Genomic DNA, 22,051 nt, shown 5'->3' on the forward strand with positions numbered 1-22,051 from the left:
CTACAATTAAATAAAGTCTTTATTTTCTCAATATATATATAATCCTACAGTTAAAAAAACAAACAAGGAATGAATATATTCTGCTTTGTGTTATTTCAGCAACAAGTCCCATACAAATGAATGATTCACTATATATTTCAAAGGACAATCAGCAGTATAAGAGCAAATAATAATAATCACACCATAATATATAATTTGGCTCAGCATTGTGTCCATTATCTCTTTACTCTGCCCTACAAAGTCTAACTGCAGTAACTACACAAAAGGTACAACTGAAAAAAACTGCTTTAAAGTGTTTCAATGTTTTTTAACTGGCCAATCAAATTAGTTATTAGGTAGGTTAGTGATATGACACTTATTTCTACATGTATTGATGTGATTTTTATGCTCAAAAATCATGATTTATTTGACCTTTGACCCCAAAAATGTAGTAAGTGCACTCTGGTTTTGCTGTAAAAGGTTCTAATAGTAATGTTGTTGTCTTCCTTCAGCTTTTATATTTAGTTTTCAGTGAATAAACATTTTCAAATTGATTTTGTTATAAGTGTATAAGACTTAATATTATAAAGAAATGTTATATTTTAGTCTTAATATAATTTTATCTCACTTTTTTACTTAATCACTATCTAGAGCAGGGGTCTCAAACTCGCGGCCCGCGGGCCAATTGCGGCCCTCGTGACGATAGTTTGTGGCCCCCACCTTGATATGAAAGTTTAATGTGAGTTTTATATGAATGGCACTTTATTTTACTTTTGTATCTTTTTTAAAATCATTTTGTGTCTTTTTTGGGTAATTCTGTGTATTTTTTTTTGTAATTTTGTGTCTTTTTTTGGTCATTTTGATACTGCCTCCAGCGGCCCCCAGGTAATTTGAGTTTGAGACCCCTGATCTAGATGGGAATTCCCCTATCAAATAAAATGATAATTTCTATAATTATTTGTGTTTAAATTAGTTTATAAATCCAAAGCAGACTGTGTTAAGTGCAATTACTGCTTGGTTTTGAGTTGGATTTTGTGTTTTTTATATAATTATTTCTCTGAAATAAAGCAAAATTGAAAACTTTGTCACTAGATAAAACAAACATCAAGGAGTTCATTTTCAGTTATAACTCAATTTTGACCAAAAATATAGTTACTGCAGTTAGACTTTGTTTACCAGGCATAAAAAAACTTTCAGATGAGGCGAAAAGTTGTGGTTACATCAAACCAGTTTTTGTTCGACTTCTCTCTGAAGAGAAACATAAATAATCACATTGTGTATATTTGGACGGTTTTGTCATCAGTGTTTCCTGATGTTTTCTCCACTAATGGTAGCAGAATCTTTCTTCTTCACCACTTCATGGTGAGTCCGTTGGTCATCTTCTCCACCGTGTGGTAGTGTGTGTGCAGCAGCTCTCTGGCTCGCTCCTCCCCCACGCTGTGGAGCCACGACTGGTAGAGCTCGGCCACGCGGAGGTCCTCCTCCGGAGACAGGGGCCGCTCCGCCCTGTAGAGCTCCTCCACCTTCTGCAGGAGCTCCTTCGGGTTCTGACCTGGTTTGGGCTTCAGCTGTCCGCCTCCATTCAGACAGCCTGAAGAAGAAGAAGAGATCAGGGGAAACATGCAACATGTAAGTTCATTTCTGACCTCAGAAAACTGAGCTTTTTTTTTTATTTTAATTTTTTCATCTGTTTTCGTCGTGTGGCTTTGTACTGGTGTATCGTTGTTTTCATTGTTGTTGTGGTCACTTTTTTTCAGTATAGAAATAATAAAATTGCGTTGCGCCGAAAATGTATTTCTTGTGTCGACGTACGGTTTTCTGTTTCAGAATAAAATGTTACATAACCAGGCTAAATACCAGGTAAATATGGAAAGAAGATTAATTGCATGATATTCACCGGTCAAATATATCATGCCAATGTGCAAAAAGTTTCTATGTGCATATTTCTTGTTTTTTACCTGATGGACAGGCCATGACTTCCACAAAGTGGTACGGAGACTTCCCCCTCTTGAGTTTCTGCACCAGGTTCTGGATGTTGCGGAAGCCGTAAGTGGAAGCAAAACACAACAGGACCTTCCCATCTCTCTCTAGAGTCACTTCCCGGAAGTCATTGTTCCTGTGGCAGAGAAGTCGAGGTGGGGAAAGAGAGTGAGGCCGACGTTCTTATACACATGAGGTACAACACAAGTATGCTGATGCAATTCTGTTGATGCAATTCTGTTGATACAAATGATCAGCCGGTCCTCTCAGCCTCTAAAACAGTGGTACTCAATAGACGGTCGCCGATTTGTGGCCCCCAAACTATTATTTTATATATAGTGGTTCACCAAAACAAATACTGCATAACTGGAAAACTGACATTCTTGCATTGACTGAAATTGTTAACGAGATCAAAATACAGTATCCTGTCAGAAATTGTACGCCTTTCAAATTAAAATAATACGTAGTTCATGCAGCCTCAAACTACTTCACATCAACATTACGTAAAAAAATCCAGACCCGGATTTCCAGCAACGTGCCGGAGGTCTTCAAGCCCTGTATTTATATATATATATATATATATATATATATATATATATATATTTCCCTTTAACCTTTGTATTTGAGTCCCCCTGCTCTAAAACATTAATTTATGCTTCTTAAACTCACCTGAGGGTCTTGTAGGTGAGATCCTTCAGCTCCTCTCCAAACAGCTGTTTGGCAGCGTAGGTGAAGACGTGATGGAGGTAACCCCCCGACCCGCTGCCAGCGTGGCTCAGGTACTCCCCCCCACTCACACTGCTGAACCTGGAACAATAAGACGTAGTGTGTGAGTTCATCTTCTCTTCTGGAGAATCATTAATGCTACGGCAGTCAAAGACTAAATGTGACAGAACTCACAATGTATCTAACGGAGCAGGTTCCACATCATTAAGAGACACACTTTTCTCCTCCAGCATTTTCTGAACCTCTCCTACAGCAGACAGGAGAGAAGTATGTTAAGAGATGATACTCCACATTCATAAAGACAAAGAGCTCTGTAAGAGTCTCTGCTGTACCAGACGTGATGACACAGTCCACTTCTCTAGTCTCAGCTTTGTCCAGGTAGAAGTCCGACCTCGAGGCCTCCAGTTTCTTGTCAAAGCAGGGCATCACTGCCACATGGTAGATCTGCTGAGGACTCAGACCCTGAAACACACACAATAGCAACACACTATTTTATTATAGTCAGGCAGCTTAGTACCAGATTTTAGAAGAATGGGGACATGCCGGACAAAAGCACCAATTTTTTTCCACATGCTCAACAAGTTCAATTTTAATGTCAAAATATACATTTTTTGGGTCGAATAATCATTTAAAGCTATTGAGAATATCACTAGATGATTATTTGATCAAATAGATATGTTCATTTTGGCCATGTATTAACTTAATTTCCAACTCAGTTCCTAAGCGGTCTGACATATATTAATATAGGTCATATACAGTGCATGTATTCTGAAAAATTGATAACATGAATACATTTAATTAAACTTTTTTAGCTTCACTTTTATCATTTATTACATTTACAACTACAAATATCTTTTCAATTCCAGTGTGCCTTCATGCATCAGCACTACAGACACTTGCAACTTTAGTGCATGTTATACATTTTTCAGAATACATGTACTGTATATGACCTATTATAATAATCATCTAGTGATATATACACCAAAATGCATAATCTCAGATTTTCAAAAATGAATATATCCACTAGTTTTCAGTTTCTAGTAACCAAATTTTAATTATGTGAAGCATTGTATTGTATTGTAGACTTTATTTGTATTTGTGTAGTTTCCCAAAGAATGATTATTCCAATTTTCTTGAAACATATTTTCAAAAACAAATCTTGCTTTTACTCTTAAATAGCTCATTTTTCATGCTTTTCATTGGTTGAAATATTTCATTCAGTTGTTTATTTCTTAGGTACAAACAGGTCATTTGTACCGATAAATCCCTTTAACCTCTATGAGGTGTAGCTCTCTGTGTGACTCCAGTATCTGATGCAGGTGTTAGTGTACCTGTTGTTCAGCAAAATAGCCTTTAACCAGAGAGCCCATCATCTGCTGGGGGGAGCGAGTGGTGCTGATGTAAGGGAGGATGAACTGGCCGTGAGTCTTCTCTGCATAACAAATCCACCCTGAGCAACACACACACACACACACACACACACACACACACACACACACACACACACACACACACACAAAGGAGATGTAAGTATGATGATATACTGTGTCTCATGGTGCCTTTTCTCTTTAACTTTAAGTTCATAGTTGATATTTATGTCACATTTCATATATGTCACTGAATTGTGATTATAGAATGGTATTCATTAAATTAGCTGATAATAATTGTATTACATAATTGCTTGGCATTTCATCTTTCTAGCGTAGATTGGTACATGTCTAAATTATTCTCCTCACTTTTTATCCCACTCATGCCAATCACAAAGTTGAACTGTAATCTACAGATGCATCTCAATAAATTAGAATATCAGGGAAAAGTCAATGTTCTCGGTCATTCAAGTCAAATACCAAATACCAAGTATTGAGTGCATATAGATGACATACTTTTCAGAGGCCAACATTTCCATATTAAACATACTTTCTAACATTGCTCTTTTGTATTTTTTTTTTTTTTGAGACACCGAATTTTAGGTATTAATTAAATGTAAGCCATAATCATTATAATTAGAATAAATTAAATAAATGAAGACATGAAATGTTTCATTCTGTGTGTAATGGATCTATATAATGTGTTATTTCCACTTTTTGAATTGAATTACTGACATAAATAAACTTTCTATGATATTCTAATTTATTGAGATGCACCAGATGAAGAATCAGTGGAGTTTTAAGCTTCACGTTGTGTTTTTCTTTGGACACAAGCTCCGACACAGCGAGCTTCACCCGTCTCTACTTTTCAGTAGAATACCTGGACAGGCTGATGTCATCATGGGCAGACAGGTGCTGTCCTGCTCCTTCATCTGGAAACGCTCCACAAACTCCCTCTGGCTCTCCAGCAGGCTGAAGGTCCGACTGAAGCTGGTTTCAAACACATGATGAACTCCTGCAGTGATGACAAGAATGTTCAGGAGTGACAAGTGTGTCTAACTACATCAGCATCTCACCTCATAAAGTAATAGTTTCACTCACCAAGGCCTTTGAAGAAAGACGTGAGCCTCCTGCCTGCCTCGCTGCTGCTGAGGTCAAAGTAAGCTGCCAGAGACGCTCTGGACTGAGGAGACACCGACACCACCACCACCTTCTGCTCCGTCTCGCTGCTCTGTGATGAAGCATACAGGCACATCTCAAAAAATTAGAATATCATGAAAAAGTTCAATATTTTTGTCAATCATTTCAGAAAGTGAAACTCATACATTATATAGATTCATTACACATAGAGTGAAATATTTCAAGACTGTTTTTAATCTAATTTTGATGATTCTGGCTTAGAGATAATGAAAACACTAAACTCAGTGTCTCAGAAAATTAGAATATTGTGAAAGAGTTAATTATGTGAGTACACAGTCAGTGGTGGTTTGGGGCCATGTCCTCTGCTGCTGTTGGTCCACTGTGTTTTCTGAAGTCAATGTTGTATTATTGCAGTAATTCATGCAAAAGGAGACCCAAGTCTTTTGGTAATTTTTGTGTCTTTTTTTGGTCATTTTATGTCTCATTTTAGTCATTTTGTGTCTTTTCTGTGTCTGTTTGGTCGTTTTATGTATTTTCTTAGTTATGTAGTGTCTCTGTTGGTAATTTTGCGTCTTTTTTGGTCATTTTACGCCCCTATTTTGGTAATTTTATGTATTTCCTTGGTATTTTGTGTCTCTTTTTGTAAATTTGTCTTTTTTGTTATTTTTTTGGTCATTTTACGTCCTTTTTTGGTCATTTTATGTATTTCCTTGGTATTTTATGTCTCTTTTCGGTCAGAATCATCAAAATTACAAGAAAAAAAGGCTTGAAATATTTCACTCTATGTGTAATCTATATGAATATATATATTATACAAGTTTCACTTTCTGAAATAACTGACAACAAATATTGAATTTTTTCACAATATTCTAATTTTTTTTTTAGATGTACCTGTATGTTGACCCCCATGATTTTTACTATCACAGAAAAAAAGGCTGCAAAGCAATCATAATCAGACACATACTACAGACACTGCCAACACATACATCCACCTCTACCTTGTTATTTTGCAGCACTTTAAGAAGCTCCTCGTGGCTCTGCTGTGTGATGAGAACGCTCTCAGCAGATGTGATGCAGCCACTGCAGGCCAAACAGTCATTCAGTGTGATCTTTGCTTTCTCCAGCTTCTGCTTCCCACCATCCTGCAAACACAAGGCAGATTAATTCAAGATATATAGTGGTGCGTGCAGTGCCTTAGATATCACAAATGTTTTAATTACCCACCTGGTTGACCTGGACATAACTGCCATCATCTTCTATTTGAATTTTGGCCACAGATTTACCTTGTTTCTTCTCTACTTTAACAGGTTTGACACATTCCTGCAAAACAGAAACCACACATGTAATTACAGCTGTGACATCATCATCGATTTAATTGTTTGCTCTCTAAAATGTCAGGAAAAAAAGTGAAAAATGTCAAGATCTAAAAGTGGAAGGTGATGTGTTTAAATGTCTTATTCTGTCTGTCCTAAACCCAAAGATGTCCAGTTTCATCTGATATAATTCAGAGAAAAGCAGGAAATCTCCATATTTGAGAAGCTACAGACAATACATTTTCTATGATTAATCGATTATCAAAACACTAAGTAACAATTTTTTCGTCAATTAACTAATTATAATTGCAGTTCTAATGTAAACCAAACCCCTGAATACATGTATGTATTGAATGACAAAAAAAAACTTTAAACAAGATAAAAAGGGTAATTGACAAAAATATCGAAAGGCACCTGACAGAAGCGAATTCAAGTAAAAACACCTTAAACTTTGGCTTAGCTTTGAGAAATCTGTGTTTGTGTATAAAGAACTTACAAGAGATAATTAAGAAATTGGTTACAAATTCAATAGATTTGTTAATATGAGTAGAAATGTCTGTCCCAGTATCTAAAAGTCGAAGGTGATGTTTTTAAATGTCTTATTTTGTCTGTCCTAAACCCAAAGATGTCCAGTTTCATATGATATAATTCAGAAAAAAGCAGGAAATCTCCATATTTGAGAAGCTACAGACAATACATTTTCTACAATTAATTGATTATCAAAACACGAAGTAACAATTTTTTCGTCAATTAACTAATTATAATTGCAGTTCTAATGTAAACCAAACCCCTGAATACATGTATGTATTGAATGACAAAAAAAAAACTTTAAACAAGATAAAAAGGGTCATTTACAAAAATATCGAAAGGCACCTGACAGAAGAGAATTCAAGTAAAAACACCTTAAACTTTGGCTTAGCTTTGAGAAATCTGTGTTTGTGTATAAATAACTTACAAGAGAGAATTAAGAAATTGGTTACAAATTCAACAGATTTGTTAAAATGAATAAAAGAACAAAGAACATCTTTTTTGGGCCAAAAAAAGTTGTTACCCAACACTATTGTTCACCAGTTACATCAGTGCTAGCATTAGCATCGAGCTAACTAGTCATCACGCAGCTGGTTGTTTTTGACGTTAGCGGGTTTTATGATCAATAACAGTTAAACCAGTTAGTTAACACTGAATTATGATCAGCTTTTGTTATTCAAGACTGAGATTATTTTTAAGTTTCTCACACAGCAGCACTGACAAGGACAGCTAACAGTTACCAAACATGCTGACTAACTATTTCACCACGTTTTCGCCTTCAGCTGCTTTTATTAAAGACGTGAATCATTAACAGTAACTAGATTATTTTGTTTTAGAATAAACCTGATGCTATAACATGTAATAATAATAGTGTATCTACCTGAGATGGGGTTATAAAGTCATCGAGGTCTGTCAGCTGCAGCACACCGCTGAACTGAGAAGCCATGTCTGCTGCCGTAAAGTAGCTGATGTTTACTTTTGTGTCGTGAATAGCAATCCTTCATTCAACTCCACTATCAGCCGTCAAGCAGGGGTCACTGTCGTGCTTACCTGTCATCTTTACTATTAAAATAGAATAGAATAAAATCTATGGCCAGGTAGGTTTTCACTGGCAAGACATTTGCTTTGGTGTTTCGTGTATACAGTAAACATATTTAGAGGGAATTAAAATAAAAGCGGTGTAGCAACAGTCAAACATAAATCTAATGAAATTACGACTAACAAATATATATATATATACAGAAATATACAAACTAAGTCAGAAATACATGAATTAGGGATATAACATTATCTTATATTATATTCTTAACATTAAATAGATGTTTGAAAAAATGACTTAATCTCCCTCATTGGACACACAGAGTGTCAATAGTGTCAGAGCCACTATTACTGAACTGCACTAAATCTACTGTCACTTTTTAACTGTTCAACACTCTACTCTAAATACTGGCACATATACTTCACGTCATATGTGATATGTGTATTAATCGCATTGATATTATATATCATTTTTATACAATATTCTTGTCCTTTTGCACATTCTACTTATGTTATCTAATGTATGTACTACTACTACTATTATGATTATTATTATATACCTATACTGTTGCTGCCATTACTATTATTACTATATACTGATATACCATTATTATATAATGTCTAGTCACAATAACTTTATTATCATCATATCATCAGTATAACTACCATCATCTTGCCACTGTACCTTACCTACCAACTGATCTTCTTTTTAGCTTCTTAAGTGTCCTTGTTCTATTCTGTGTTTTTTTCTATTGTTGTACATACATAACATAATATATATTATGTAAATGTGTATATATGTGTGTGTGTGTATATATATATATATATATATATCTTATATATGTGCGTGTATGTGTATATATATATGTATATGTATATATATATATATATATATCTTATATATGTGTATATATCTTATATATGTGCGTGTATGTGTCAATTTATATATGTATATATATATATATATATATATATATATATATATATATACACACACACACGATATGATATATTGTCTATCTATCTATCTATCTATCTATCTGTCTGTCTGTCTGTCTATCTATCTATCTATCTATCTATCTATCTATCTATCTATCTATCTATCTATCTATCTATCTATATTTTTAAATGTGCTCTATTAATAAACTTTGACGTGACTTGACATGATTTATGGCCAAAAATCAGGTGAAATCACGTTTACTTGTTGATATATTCATGTTTACTTGATGATGAAAAGACACACGCACGCGCCCTTTTGTTGTTATGACTACGCGGTCGTAAATCCGCCATGTTTTCCCTCCTCTCAGCGGCGTTGCGACAGAGACGGAGAGCTCAAACCACGACATGAATGTAGAAAATAATCATACGGCAGAAACCGAGAGGGAGACACCGACGGACGGCAGCGAGACCATCACCATCCAGACCACTCTGGGAGACGAAGGTCGGCTCTTTATCCTGCTCACACAACACTCTACTATTTATTACATGTTGTCTTTGGGCCTAGCTAACTTCCTCCATCACGGAATGTTAGCTAAGCGAGCTAGCTGCCGTTAGCAACAACAACATTAGCTTCTCCTGCTGCAGCTTTACTCACATTAGAAAGCAGCAGCAGCAGCAGCTAGGGGGGAGCTGGGGGCACTAATACTTATTAAAGTTGATGCATTTAGTGATGTGAATGTCTCTGTGCTGACAGATGAAGATGTGCACAAGTGTGGTCGCTGTCAGTCCGAGTTCTCCACTCTGGAGGCTTTTATCCAGCACAAGCTGCAGCAGACCTGCAGACGAGTGGAAGCACAAGAGGTATGGAGCTGTGTGTGTGTGTGTGTGTGTGTGTGTGCGTGTGTTTATTTTCAGTAAACACTATAAACAGTAGAGGCAGAACAAGTCATTGTCAGCCTATATTGTCCTACATAGCCTAACTGCAGTAACTTTACTTGGAATAAAAGTCCAATTACCTTTTGTAAAAAAATCTTAAAATGATATACACATTTTCCAGCCTTTTAAGAAAATCTATATGTAAATATTATTTCCTTCAAAGCTATTCTGCCCTAACTGCATTAACTACATTTTTGGTCAAAATTGAGTTATAACTATAAATGAACTCCTTGATGTCTGTTTTATCTTGTGACAAAGTTTTAGATTTCAATTGTGCTTTATTTCAGAGTAATGATATGAAAACCACAAAATCCAACTCAAAACCAAGCAGTAATTGCACTTACCACAGTCTGCTTTGGATATATATACAAATTTAAACATTAAAATAATAGAAATTATACGTTTATTTGATAGGAAAATTATTATCTAGATAGTGATGAAGTAAAAAAGTGAGATAAAGTGATATTAAGACTAAAATATAACATTATTTTATAATATTAACTCTCAAATAAACAAATCTTTGAATAGAGTTGTTAAACACTTTTAAACTTAGCGTCTGCTAAATGACATGTAATGTAATGTAATAAAATACTGATAACAAAATCAATTTGGAAATGTTTACATGTTTATATAGCAAAATATAAAAGGTTGTTTGTTTGTGCATTACTATTGGAACCTTTTACAGCAAATCCAGAGTCCAGTAACTACATTTTTTAGGTCAAAGGTCAAATAAATCATCATGATTTTTGAGCATAAAAATCACATCATCAAAACATGTAGAAATAAGTGTCATATCACTTACCTACATATAACCCATTTGGCTGGCCAGTTAAAAAACGTTAAAGCTGTTTTTCTCAGTTTTACGCTTTACATAGTTTTGCATAGCATTGTAGGGCAGTATTATATATACAGAAACATTTCTGTGTATATATATATATATTTCTATCTGAACATAATAGTCAATTTTTTGTTTTCTGTAGCCAAATGTTCATTTTCTTCAGCTTTGTTGTTCAGCTTTCTGTGGGAACCTAAAGAGAAAAACAGAGTCAAATTAATATGAATACACACAAACTTTTTGCCATTAAAGTTAATTCTGATTCTGACATTTTCTCAGGTTACTGCAACCAACGGAAGTTCTTCTTCAGAGGTGAAATCAGCTGAAGGTGCATCTCCGGATGAACCAGTGAAGGCTACTAATGGTGCGTCTACATTAGGACCGCAACACACAATTTATCATCAGTTCATTTGCCAATTATTTTTTTCATAAATTACAAAATAAACAAACAAAAGTTGAATACTGAAACTGAGTAATATCCTTGGTGCTCTTTCCGTGGGGAGAAAATGGAACAATATGTGTTCCCTGATATAAAGTGTTATATACCTAGATTTTAGATCTGCAGCAGCTGAATAGTTATTTTGTCTGTTTGTAACCCAGATGAGAGCAGCGGGTCGTTGGGTCGAGGACGCAGGAAGAAAACAGTTTCAGTGAAAGCTGCCGACCACTCCGACGGGACCGACGGATCTTTGTCCGACATCGCCGACGGCAACAAGTCTGTTTATAAAGTCAACCACGAGGGACGCTACATCTGTGAGCTTTGTGACAAGACGTTTAAAACTGTGAGTCGGACCGTTCATCTGTGTGTTTGTCTTTTGTTAGAAAATGTTGGTTATGTTATGTAACTCTTATAAAAATAATAATAATAATAAACTCCTGCAAAAATAACAAACAACAATGAATAAAAAAATAATATAGAATACAATATAGTTTTTGTCATAACACATTTTTTGGATAAAAAAATCTGGGACCATTTTATTGTTTTTGTATCACCTGACATTTTCAGCCATATTTGTCATTTTTCCACTTTTGTTTTGGCAATAATTTTGGCTGTGATACTACACGTTTTTTTTGGCTTTAGAGATGAATATTAATACGAATATTAATATATATATTAAATAAATTATTTTATGTTATCGGCATTTATCTAATAGTTCTCTTCTCATCCAACAGACCAACATCTTGAGAACTCACTTGAAAACCCACAGCGACCTGAAGAACTTCTCCTGTGACTTATGTGGAACCTCGTTTCGTACTAAAGGCTCCTTGATTCGTCACAACCGTCGTCACACTGGTACAGACCGTAAACACGGACTGTTTTTAGCTCTCCTCTCATACATTTTACCCAGAGATAACACTGCTGCTTTCTCCCTGTTGTCTTGCAGATGAGAGACCGTACCGCTGCACCCTCTGTGGCCAGTCCTTCAGAGAGTCGGGGGCCCTCACCAGGCACCTGAAGGCCCTCACACCCTGCACAGAGAAGATCCGCTTTGTTCAGTACAAGGAGATCTTGGTCAGCAAAGATGGCCGACAAAAAGGTCGGTCTGATACAGCAGGAGATGTTACCGTACGCCAAGTGTGTCTTCACAGTTTGACACTCTGTCAGAGCAAATTTGTGTCGGAATACTTCAGAATTTTAAAAGTTGACAATGTAGTTACTGGAATTTAAGAACAGATTTACAGGTACATATCGTGAAAAAGTTCAATATTTTTTGTCATTTATTTCAGAAAGTGAAACTCCTACATTATATAGATTCATTACACATAGAGTGAAATATTTCAAGCCTGTTTTTCTTGTAATTTTAATGATTCTGGCTTAGAGATAATGGAAACACAAAACTCAGTCTCAGAGGAGACGAGGAGAAAAAATAGGAGGGGGAGATGAGGAGGAGGAGAAAAAATAGGAGGAGGAGATGAGGAGGAGGAGAAAAAAGAGGAGGAGGAGGAAGAGGAGATGAGGAGGAGGAAAGGGAGGAGGGGGAGGAAGAGAAGGAGGAAAGGAGGAGGTAGGGGAGAAGAGGAAGAGAAATGGAGAGGAGGAGAGGAGGAGGAGGAGAGAAGGAGGAGAAGAGTACGTAAGAGGAGGAGAGGAGGGAGAGGAGGAGTAGGAGGAAGAGGAGGAGGAAGAGTAGAGGAGGAAGAGGAAAGGGAGAAGGAGAGAGGAGGAGAAGGAGGAAGAGGAGGATCAGGAGGAGGAGGAGAGGAGGAAGAGGAAAGGGAGATGGAGAGAGGAGGAGGAGAGGAGAAGGAGAAAGAGGTGAGGAGGAAGAGGAGAGGAGGAAGAGGAGGATCAGGTGGAGGAAAGGAGGAGGAGGAGGTTGAATATGATGGTCGTTGTGTTTTCATTTTCTCTAAGCCAGAATCATCAAAATTAGAAGAAAAACAGGCTTGAAATATTTCACTCTGTGTAATGAATCTATATAATGTATGAGTTTCACTTTCTGAAATAATTGACCAAAAAATATTGAACTTTTTCACAACATTCTAATTTTTTGAGATGTACCTGTAGAAGGCTTTAGGAGGTGAAACTCCACTGACAGGTGTGTGTGTGTGTGTGTGTGTGTGTGTGTGTGTGTGTGTCCAGGAGTGGAGCAGGACCTGTCTGCTGTGTCCGTCCAGCAGCAGGAGGTGATGGTGGTGGAGCAGCAGCCAGAGGAGCAGGAGCTGGTGGAGGGTCAGACTGCTGTGGTCAGTGTGGTGGAGGCCGGCTCCCAGGAGGTGCTCCACCAGCTCCACTTCACCATGGAGGTGAATGGAACAACGCAGGAGCAACAGGTCAGTAGAGAACGGGAACATTTAGCCAGAAAACCTGAATATAAGGACTATAAGGTGTAGAAGGGCTCGCCTGGGAAAAAGCCTGATCCCTGCAGCCATTACTGCTCTAAACAGAAGAGTTCAATGAGCACAGAGTTTATGTTTATCAGCCATGTAATGTTTCTCTGTTATGTGTTGTGTGATATTAACCCATTTAGGCCTAAAACGGCTGGAAAAAATGCCTGTAAAACCTCTGCTTTTAAAATAACCCCCTAAAACGTTTTTTTTTTAGTAATTTCTTGTAATAATAATGTAATGTCTTTTTTTTTGGTAATTCTGTGTCTTTTTTTTAAATAGTAATTTTGTGTCTTTTTTTGGTAATTTTGTGTCTTTTTTTTTAACCCATTGAGGCCTAAAACGGCTGGAAAAAATGCCTGTAAAACCTCCGGGTGATCTTTAAAAAAACCCTAAAACCTGAAGTTTTTTTTAGTATTTTATTTCTTTTTTTGGTAATTCTGTGTCCTTTTTTTTGTAGTTTTGTGTCTTTTTTTGGAAATTCTGTCTTTTTTTTATAGTAATGTTGTGCCTTTATTTGGTAATTCTGTGTCTTTTTTTAAAAACCCATTTAGGCCTAAAACGGCTGGAAAAAATGCCTGTAAAACCTCTGGGCAATTTTAAAATAACCCCATAAAACCTGAAGGTTTTTTTAGTAATTTTATTTTGTGTCTTTTTTAATAATTTTGTGTCTTTTTTGGTAATTAATTAGTTAATTAATAACATTTATATTCACACATGATTTATGGCCAAGGGGTGCACAGCATATAGATTTCTTATGCGATATTATTTCCTGTAAGTCTCCTCCAGCTCTGTTGTGTTCTCCTGGTTCTCCTCCTCAGGTGGTAGTAGAACAGTCTCAGGCTGAAGCTCTGTTGTGTTCTCCTGGTTCTCCTCCTCAGGTGGTAGTAGAACAGTCTCAGGCTGAAGCTCTGTTGTGTTCTCCTGGTTCTCCTCCTCAGGTGGTAGTAGAACAGTCTCAGGCTGAAGCTCTGTTGTGTTCTCCTGGTTCTCCTCCTCAGGTGGTAGTAGAACAGTCTCAGGCTGAAGCTCTGTTGTGTTCTCCTGGTTCTCCTCCTCAGGTGGTAGTAGAACAGTCTCAGGCTGAAGCTCTGTTGTGTTCTCCTGGTTCTCCTCCTCAGGTGGTAGTAGAACAGTCTCAGGCTGAAGCTCTGTTGTGTTCTCCTGGTTCTCCTCCTCAGGTGGTAGTAGAACAGTCTCAGGCTGAAGCTCTGTTGTGTTCTCCTGGTTCTCCTCCTCAGGTGGTAGTAGAACAGTCTCAGGCTGAAGCTCTGTTGTGTTCTCCTGGTTCTCCTCCTCAGGTGGTAGTAGAACAGTCTCAGGCTGAAGCTCTGGCTGCTGCTGCTGCAGCAGGAAACAACCTCATCTGTCAGGCCATCATCAACTCTGGCATCGCTCTGGGGACGGAGGAGGAGGCGGTGGTGGAGGAGACGACACAGACGGCCGAGGAGGAGATGGAGAAGGAGGTCTCTGACTGTCCTGATGCTGAAGAAGGAATCACTGAGGTCCAGGTCAAAGAGGAGTTTGTTGAGATGGAGACAGAGGTAAGGATCAATAAGGAGGACGTTTAGGGCATTACATTGCCTCCTCCTCCTCTCCTCCTCCTTCTCTTTTTTTCTCCTCCTCTCCTGCTCCTCCTCCTCTTTTTTCTCCTCCTCTTCTCTTCTCTCCTCCTCCTCTCCTCCTCTCCTGCTCCTCCTCCTCTTTTTTCTCCTCCTCTTCTCTTCTCTCCTCCTCCTCTCCTCCTCCTCCTCTTTTTTCTCCTCCTCTTCTCTTCTCTCCTCTTCTCCTCCTCTCCTCCTCCCATACTCCTCCTCTTCCTCATCCTCTCTTCTTCTCCTCCTCCTTCTCTCCTCCTCCCCCCCTCTCCTGATCCTCCTCCTCCTCCTCTTTTTTCTCCTCCTCCTTCTCTCCTCTCCTCCTCCTCCTCCCCTCCTCTCCTGATCTTCCTCCTCGCCTCCTCCTCTTTTTTTCCTCCTCCTCCTCGCCTCCTCCTTTTTTCTCCTCCTCCTCCTTGTCCTCCTCTCCTCCTCCTCTTTTCCTCCTCCTCATCTCTCTCCTCCACTCCTCCACTCCTCCTCCTTTTTCTCCTCCTCCTCCTCGTCTCCTCCTCTTTTTTCTCCTCAGCTTCTCTCTTCCTTGTTCTCGTCCTCCTCCTCTCCTTCTTCTCCTACTCTCCTCTCCTCTCCTCCTCCTATTTTTTCTCCTTCTCTCCTGCTGCTCCTCCTCCTCCTCCTCCTCCTCCCCCTCTTTTTTCTCCTCCTCCTGCTCCTCCTTCTTCTCAATATTCTCATTTTATACTGAGACACTGAGTTTTGTGTTTTCATTATCTCTAAGCCAGAATCATCACTATTACAAGAAAAACAGACTTGAAATATTTCACTCTATGTAATGAATCTATATAATATACGAGTTTCACTTTCTGTAATAACTGACAAAAAATATTTAACTTTTTCATGATATTCTAATTTTTTTGAGATGTACCTGTATAGCGTGAGGAGCCCGATCTTACTGTCTGCTTTTGCTTCTGTTGCAGGAAGCAGCTGATGGAGACGGAGATGATCAAACATCCTCAAAATTGCACACGTGTCCACACTGTAATCGCTCCTTCAAGGGTCTCAATTACTTCCGCTTTCATGTCAAAGGCCATTTAGGTGAGTCCATCCATAACTACTAATAATGACCCAAAGCATCACTCTAAAAATCATTTTGTTCAACTTTTAACAAAATGTGAAATCAAAAGAAAGCAGTTGATATTCAGACCTTTTTGTTGGCCCATAGGTAATTTTTTTTCCTTTGTCTTTCTGCAGGTTACAAGCCCTTTAAGTGCACACTGTGCCATAAGGAGTTTCTGACTGGTTACCTGCTGAAGAAACACATGGAGGTCCATGTGAGTGAGAGGAGGTACAAGTGTGGTGAATGTGGCAAACTGTACAAAACCATCGGGCACGTCCGTGAGCACATGAGAGCCCACTCTGATGAGAGACCGTACCGCTGCACCAGATGCAACAAGGGATACAAAACCAAGGTAACTGTGGAGATGTTAGTCTTTACGTTGCATTGAAGCGCTTCCTTGTTGAGTTTGTTCAAATTCAGAAACAGAAAAGGGCTTTTAATCCATTTCTAACTAGAGATGTGAATCCCCAGAGGCAGATACTTGAGTCACGATAGGATAGTATTGCAATTTTAAGCATTTTGCGATATGGTGCACTGCAATAAAGGTGTGTCTAAAAACAAAATAAAATCACTAAATCTGAGGGAAATGATCTTGCTGCATGGACAGATAATTTCACTTGACAAGATTTCTTAATTTAAGATTGTTAAATCTAGAAATAAGCATGTTGAACATGTTAAAATGAGAAATTAACTCTTCATTACAAAATAACTCACAAACTAGCAAACACTCTAAAAACTCATTAAAACTAACTGAATTTGAAAACAAAAATTGACAACGAAATTAAAACTAAAACTAATGAATAATACAAAACTATTATAACCTTGCTTTAAGCTTCACTGCTCAGAATTTTTTTTAATTACACATAAAAACTCCTAACTTTGCAGCGTAATTTCAAAAAGATTCCTGGACACGATGTCATGAAGCCCATGTTACCTATAATTATCATAGATCTCCTAGTTTCATATGATACCAGGATCTCCACTATATTCCTAAAAGTAAGCCTGCTACGGCCTCCAAAAAAAACAACTGCAAAAATACTGACGGAACGCTAAATATCAATACTTGGCAGCCATGAATCGATATAATATCACGCAAAATATCGCGAGACTAAGCTGTATCGATTTTTTCCCACACTTAGGTCTCTTAACATTTCTCTCTGTCTTTCCCAGAATGCCTTGCAGGTGCATCAGCGGACTCACGGGGATGAGAAACCATACGTGTGTCAGTTCTGCTTGCGAGGCTTCAGGGAGAAAGGCTCTCTGGTGCGACATATCCGCCACCACACCGGAGAGAAACCCTTCAAGTGTCCAAAGTGCGGCCGAGGCTTTGCAGAGCACGGGACGCTCAATCGCCACATGCGTGCAAAAGGTCTGTGACTTTTAAAGAAAGAATCACGCAGCACAGACACAAATGGACATGATAACCAAACCTGTGATTTCCAGCAGGAGGCTGCCAGAAGGACGACTCCACGGAGCAGCAGGACGCAGTAACGGAGGAGCAGACGTCCGTGGACAACCTCGCCACGGCCGCCATCATCTCCGAGGATCCTCACGCCGTCCTGGTGGAGTTCTCCTCGGTGGTGGCGGACACACAGGAGTACATCATCAAGGTGAGACAAAGGGAAGCAGGGGGCAGCCGCGTGGTTTCTCCCCTTATACAGGTACATCTCAGAGAAAAAAAACTACAAAATTATGATAAAACATCAAAAATTTATGAGAAAAAGAAAAAATTTACAAGGAAAAAAATCACAAATTATGCGAGAAAAAAACACATTTAAGAGAAAAAACTCATTTACAAGAAAAAAATAAAATAAATAAATATAAAAATACAAATTTATGATGAAAAAATATAAAAAATTCATGCAAAAAATACAAATTTACGAGAAAGAAAATCTCATTTATGATCAAAAAATTCCAATTTACAAGAAAAAAAAGACAAATTTAAGAGAAAAAACTAAAATTTACAAGAAAAAAAAATCTAAAATTTAAGACAAAAAATACAAATTTATGCTTAAACAATGGGGGTAAAAAAGGGGTCTAATCATCTAACACTGTTCATATAAATAAACTTTTTGCAAACATGTTTTTATAAAAAAATGTCTTGCTAAGCAGAAGCGACAGAGAAAACGTATCACTAATAATAGTGCACAAAATACAGACATTTAAGCCTGGCATAGTAAAAGGAAAAAAATAAAACAATAAATAAATTAAATAAATAAATATAAATAAAAATGGGGGCAATCAGGGAGACCAAAGAAGACAATATAATACATACTCAAGTTTGATCGCTTATCACTCTATAACTCTGCATCTTTTTCCCAGGCCAGGTCATAAACTTGTTTTTAAGGTCATTTTTTGTGTATAGTTTTATTAAATTTGAATTTTACCTTTTATATGTTCATATTTGCAACCTGTGTTTAATTTTTCAAGTCCGAAACAGTTCATTGAGCATATTTGTGGTTTTTATTTTCATAAATAATCTAATTTTATTTCAGATTTCATGATTTTTGTGTATTTTTGGGCTCAATATGTTAATAAAGTGGGTTAAAGTGAAAAAATAACCGTCAGATCATGTTGAAGTTGTGCTGAGAAAATACCAAATACCAAACATGGGTATAGTAAATATTATGTGGTATATAAAGGAAATATAGGCTCAGATCACAAATTGTGTGCTTTTATTAAATAACTGACTGAAGAAAAGACTGAATGTATGATTATGGTCTTTTTGAGTGCAAACTAGATGGACTTAAATGACTCATTTATTTCTGTTATTCGCTCCTTTATTTGATTTCAGGTCATTGTTAAGAAGAAACTGTAACGCTTGGTGTAACATACTTCTTGCTTTTGTCGTTTATTGTGTTTGCTCTGCTTCTGTCACATCCTGTAGACTCAAACGGAGGAGGAGGTGCAGGAGGAGGAGGTTACACTCATTCAAGACAGCCAGAACGAGGTCAGTGGACACAAATACACACACATGAGAACATCTGTATGATTTACTGCAGTTGGAGAGAATTGCATGGTTTCTAAACATTGGCTTGATTAACATGTTATACAGGTACATCTCAAAAAATGTGAATATCGTGAAAAAGTTCAGTATTTTTTGTCAGTTATTTCAGAAAGTGAATCTATATTATATAGATTCATTACACACAGAGATAATGAAAACACCAAACTCAGTGTCTCAGAAAATGAGAATATTACATATCTCTAAGCCAGAATCACCAAAATTACAAGAAAAAACAAATTTACGAGAAAAAAATCTCAAATTTACGAGAAAAAAATACAAATGGACCAAAAAAAAAATCACAATCAAAATACAAATTTATGATGAAAAAAATCTAAAAATGTATGATCAAAAAATTCCAATTTACAAGAAAAAAATGTCTAATTTATGAGAAAAACCTCAAATTTACAAGAAAAAATTATTAAAGACAAAAAAATACAAATTTATGAAAAAAGAATCACAAATTTACAAGAAAAACAGGCTTGAAATATTTCACTTTATGTGTAATGAATCTATATAATATACGAGTTTCACTTTCTGAAATGACTGACAACAAATATTGAACTTTTTCATGATATTCTAATGTTTTTGAGATGTACCTGTACTTTTGAGTGTTGGAGCAAATGGATCTGTTAAGAGCTGTTCATCATATTGCCTGATTTCATATCAAACCTCTCTGTTCCAGATGGGGAACCACATCATGAAGGTGGTGCAGCGAATCGTCAGCCAGTCTCAGGCCGGCGGCGGCTCCGGCAGCCACCAGATCATCGTGCGTAACGTGGCGCTGAACGAGGACGGCCCATCCATCTCCGACTGCGGCGACACCATCACCATCGCCACGCCCGAGAGCCTGACGGAGCAGGTCGCCATGACGCTGGCCTCCGCCATCAGCGACGGCACGCTGCTGGCCACGGCCGGCACCGTGGAGACGGCGGACGGGACGGTTACCATGGTTACCACGGAGGAAACAGTGGAGGAGGGGATGGAGATGGTGCAGCAGCAAGAGGAGTATGTCATCACCTCCCCAGAGGAGGTGGAGATTCAGACTGTCATCGTATGATGGAGGAGACACTAACTGTGGACTGATTTACTGTAGAGTTTATATGTGTGAGAGTGATTATAAAACAAAGGCCAAAGTGTTTGTAAGGTTTCTAGTTACAGGAATGGAACAAGATACAAAGACACGTCTGTGTGAAGCACAAAGAACGAGTGCACTGCAAAAAGAAAGGTGTCTAAAAACCAGATAAAAACACTAAATCTGAGGGAAATGATCTTGCTGCATGGACAGATAATTTCACTTGATGAGATAAATTACACAAAATGACAAAAATCTGGCATAAAATGACCAAAATGGACACAAAATGACAAAAAAACAGGCATAATATGACAGAAAAATACACATAATTACAAAAATCTGGCATAAAATGACAGAAAAATACACAAAATTACCAAGAATAGGCCTAAAATGACCTCCCCAAACTGCAAAAGTGTGTCTAAAAACAGTAAATCTGAGGGAAATTATCTTGCTGCATGGACAGATAATTTCACTTGACAAGATTTCTGGAGCTGCAACAATTATTCGATTAATCGAACAATAATCGATTATTAAATTAATCGTCAACTATTTTGATAATCCAATAATTGGTTTGAGCAGTTTTTTTAACGACAATAAGTCCAAATTCTCTGATTTCAGCTTCTTCAATGTGAATATTTCTGGTTTCTTTGTTCCTTTATGACAATAAACTGAATATCTCTTTGGTTTGTGGACAAAACAAGAGATGTGAGGACGTCATCTTGTGGTTTGGGAAACACTCATTGATATTTTTATACATTTTATTGACCAAACAACTAATGGATTAATCGTTTAAATAATGACAGATTAATCGATAATGAAAATAATCGTTAGTTGCAGCCCTATAGATTTCTTAAATTAAGATTGTTAAATCTAGAAATAAGCATTTTGAAGGGTTAAAAGAAGTAATTAACTCTTAAAACAAGAATAAAACCAGTTAAAATCAGAATAAAACCAAAATAAAACCACATAAAACCAATAGATTTCTTAAATTAAGATTATTAAATCTAGAAATAAGCATGTTGAATGCTTAAAATAAGAAATTAACTCTTAAAACAAGATAAATTATGTAACACTTCTAAATCTAAAGTTTTTTTTATCTTGGTAAGAAACAAATAATCATCAGGTCACTCTGCTCGGGCCAGTTCATCGCTGCTGGCAGCTTTAATTTAATTAAATTTCTTATTTTAAGTGTTCAACATGCTTATTTCTAGATTTAATAATCTTAATTTAAGAAATCTTGTCAAGGTAAATTATCTGTCCATGCAGCAAGATCATTTCCCTCAGATTTACTGTTTTATCTGGTTTTTAAACACACCTTTTTGCAGTGCGTGCATGAAGACTTCATGTCTTTTTTAATTTTGTTTATTGATTCACTAAAACGAGGCGCTGCATTCAGTATTCTGACTATAATGTTTTGGTGCAAACAGCTTAAAAGAAGAACTAACCAGATGAATTTTCTCATGTTTTCTCAATGTTTTAATTTTGAAGGCTTGAAAAGATGCGTATTTCTTTTTAGGTGGTACAAACTGTCTTATTGCCTTCATCTGTTGTTGCCGGGTCAGTTTGCTTTGAAAAAGTGAGTTTTCCTTTTATGTTTTATTTTATGTGTTTATGTTACTACCTAAAAACGGCATAATTATTGCAGTTTTGCTCACTGGTGTCTGGGTTGACTACAGTCAAGCTTTT

General features: G+C 37.1%; 2 protein-coding genes across 3 annotated transcripts; one reads left to right on the forward strand and one right to left on the reverse strand.

The window, feature by feature from the left end:
• Nucleotide 1: 1 nt before the first annotated feature.
• On the reverse strand, nt 2–7,991 carry narfl (nuclear prelamin A recognition factor-like). The gene is made up of 11 exons (XM_059347252.1): nt 7,914–7,991; nt 6,417–6,512; nt 6,191–6,334; nt 5,154–5,283; nt 4,933–5,067; nt 4,017–4,135; nt 3,018–3,147; nt 2,860–2,932; nt 2,629–2,766; nt 1,938–2,095; nt 2–1,570 (listed from the first exon to the last, which is right to left on the reverse strand). Exons 1-11 carry the CDS (start codon nt 7,977–7,979, stop codon nt 1,329–1,331), a joined length of 1,431 nt encoding a protein of 476 aa, XP_059203235.1. The 5' UTR covers nt 7,980–7,991; the 3' UTR covers nt 2–1,328.
• Nucleotides 7,992–9,398: 1,407 nt separating this feature from the next.
• On the forward strand, nt 9,399–21,303 carry e4f1 (E4F transcription factor 1). 2 transcript variants are annotated; one of them, XM_059347250.1, is made up of 14 exons: nt 9,399–9,512; nt 9,765–9,871; nt 11,061–11,145; nt 11,382–11,563; nt 11,955–12,075; nt 12,167–12,319; nt 13,366–13,556; nt 14,432–15,154; nt 16,147–16,264; nt 16,421–16,638; nt 17,457–17,655; nt 17,733–17,896; nt 19,174–19,236; nt 19,976–21,303. In XM_059347250.1, the coding sequence occupies exons 1-14, from the start codon at nt 9,416–9,418 to the stop codon at nt 20,348–20,350; spliced, it is 2,796 nt and encodes a 931-aa protein (XP_059203233.1). In that variant the 5' UTR covers nt 9,399–9,415; the 3' UTR covers nt 20,351–21,303. The 2 variants fall into 2 exon arrangements, with proteins under 2 accessions (XP_059203233.1, XP_059203234.1); XM_059347251.1 differs by having other exon boundaries at nt 14,912–15,154.
• Nucleotides 21,304–22,051: the final 748 nt, after the last annotated feature.

Source organism: Centropristis striata, chromosome 13 (assembly GCF_030273125.1).
Source record: "Centropristis striata isolate RG_2023a ecotype Rhode Island chromosome 13, C.striata_1.0, whole genome shotgun sequence".
Taxonomy (NCBI): Eukaryota; Metazoa; Chordata; class Actinopteri; order Perciformes; family Serranidae; genus Centropristis; species Centropristis striata.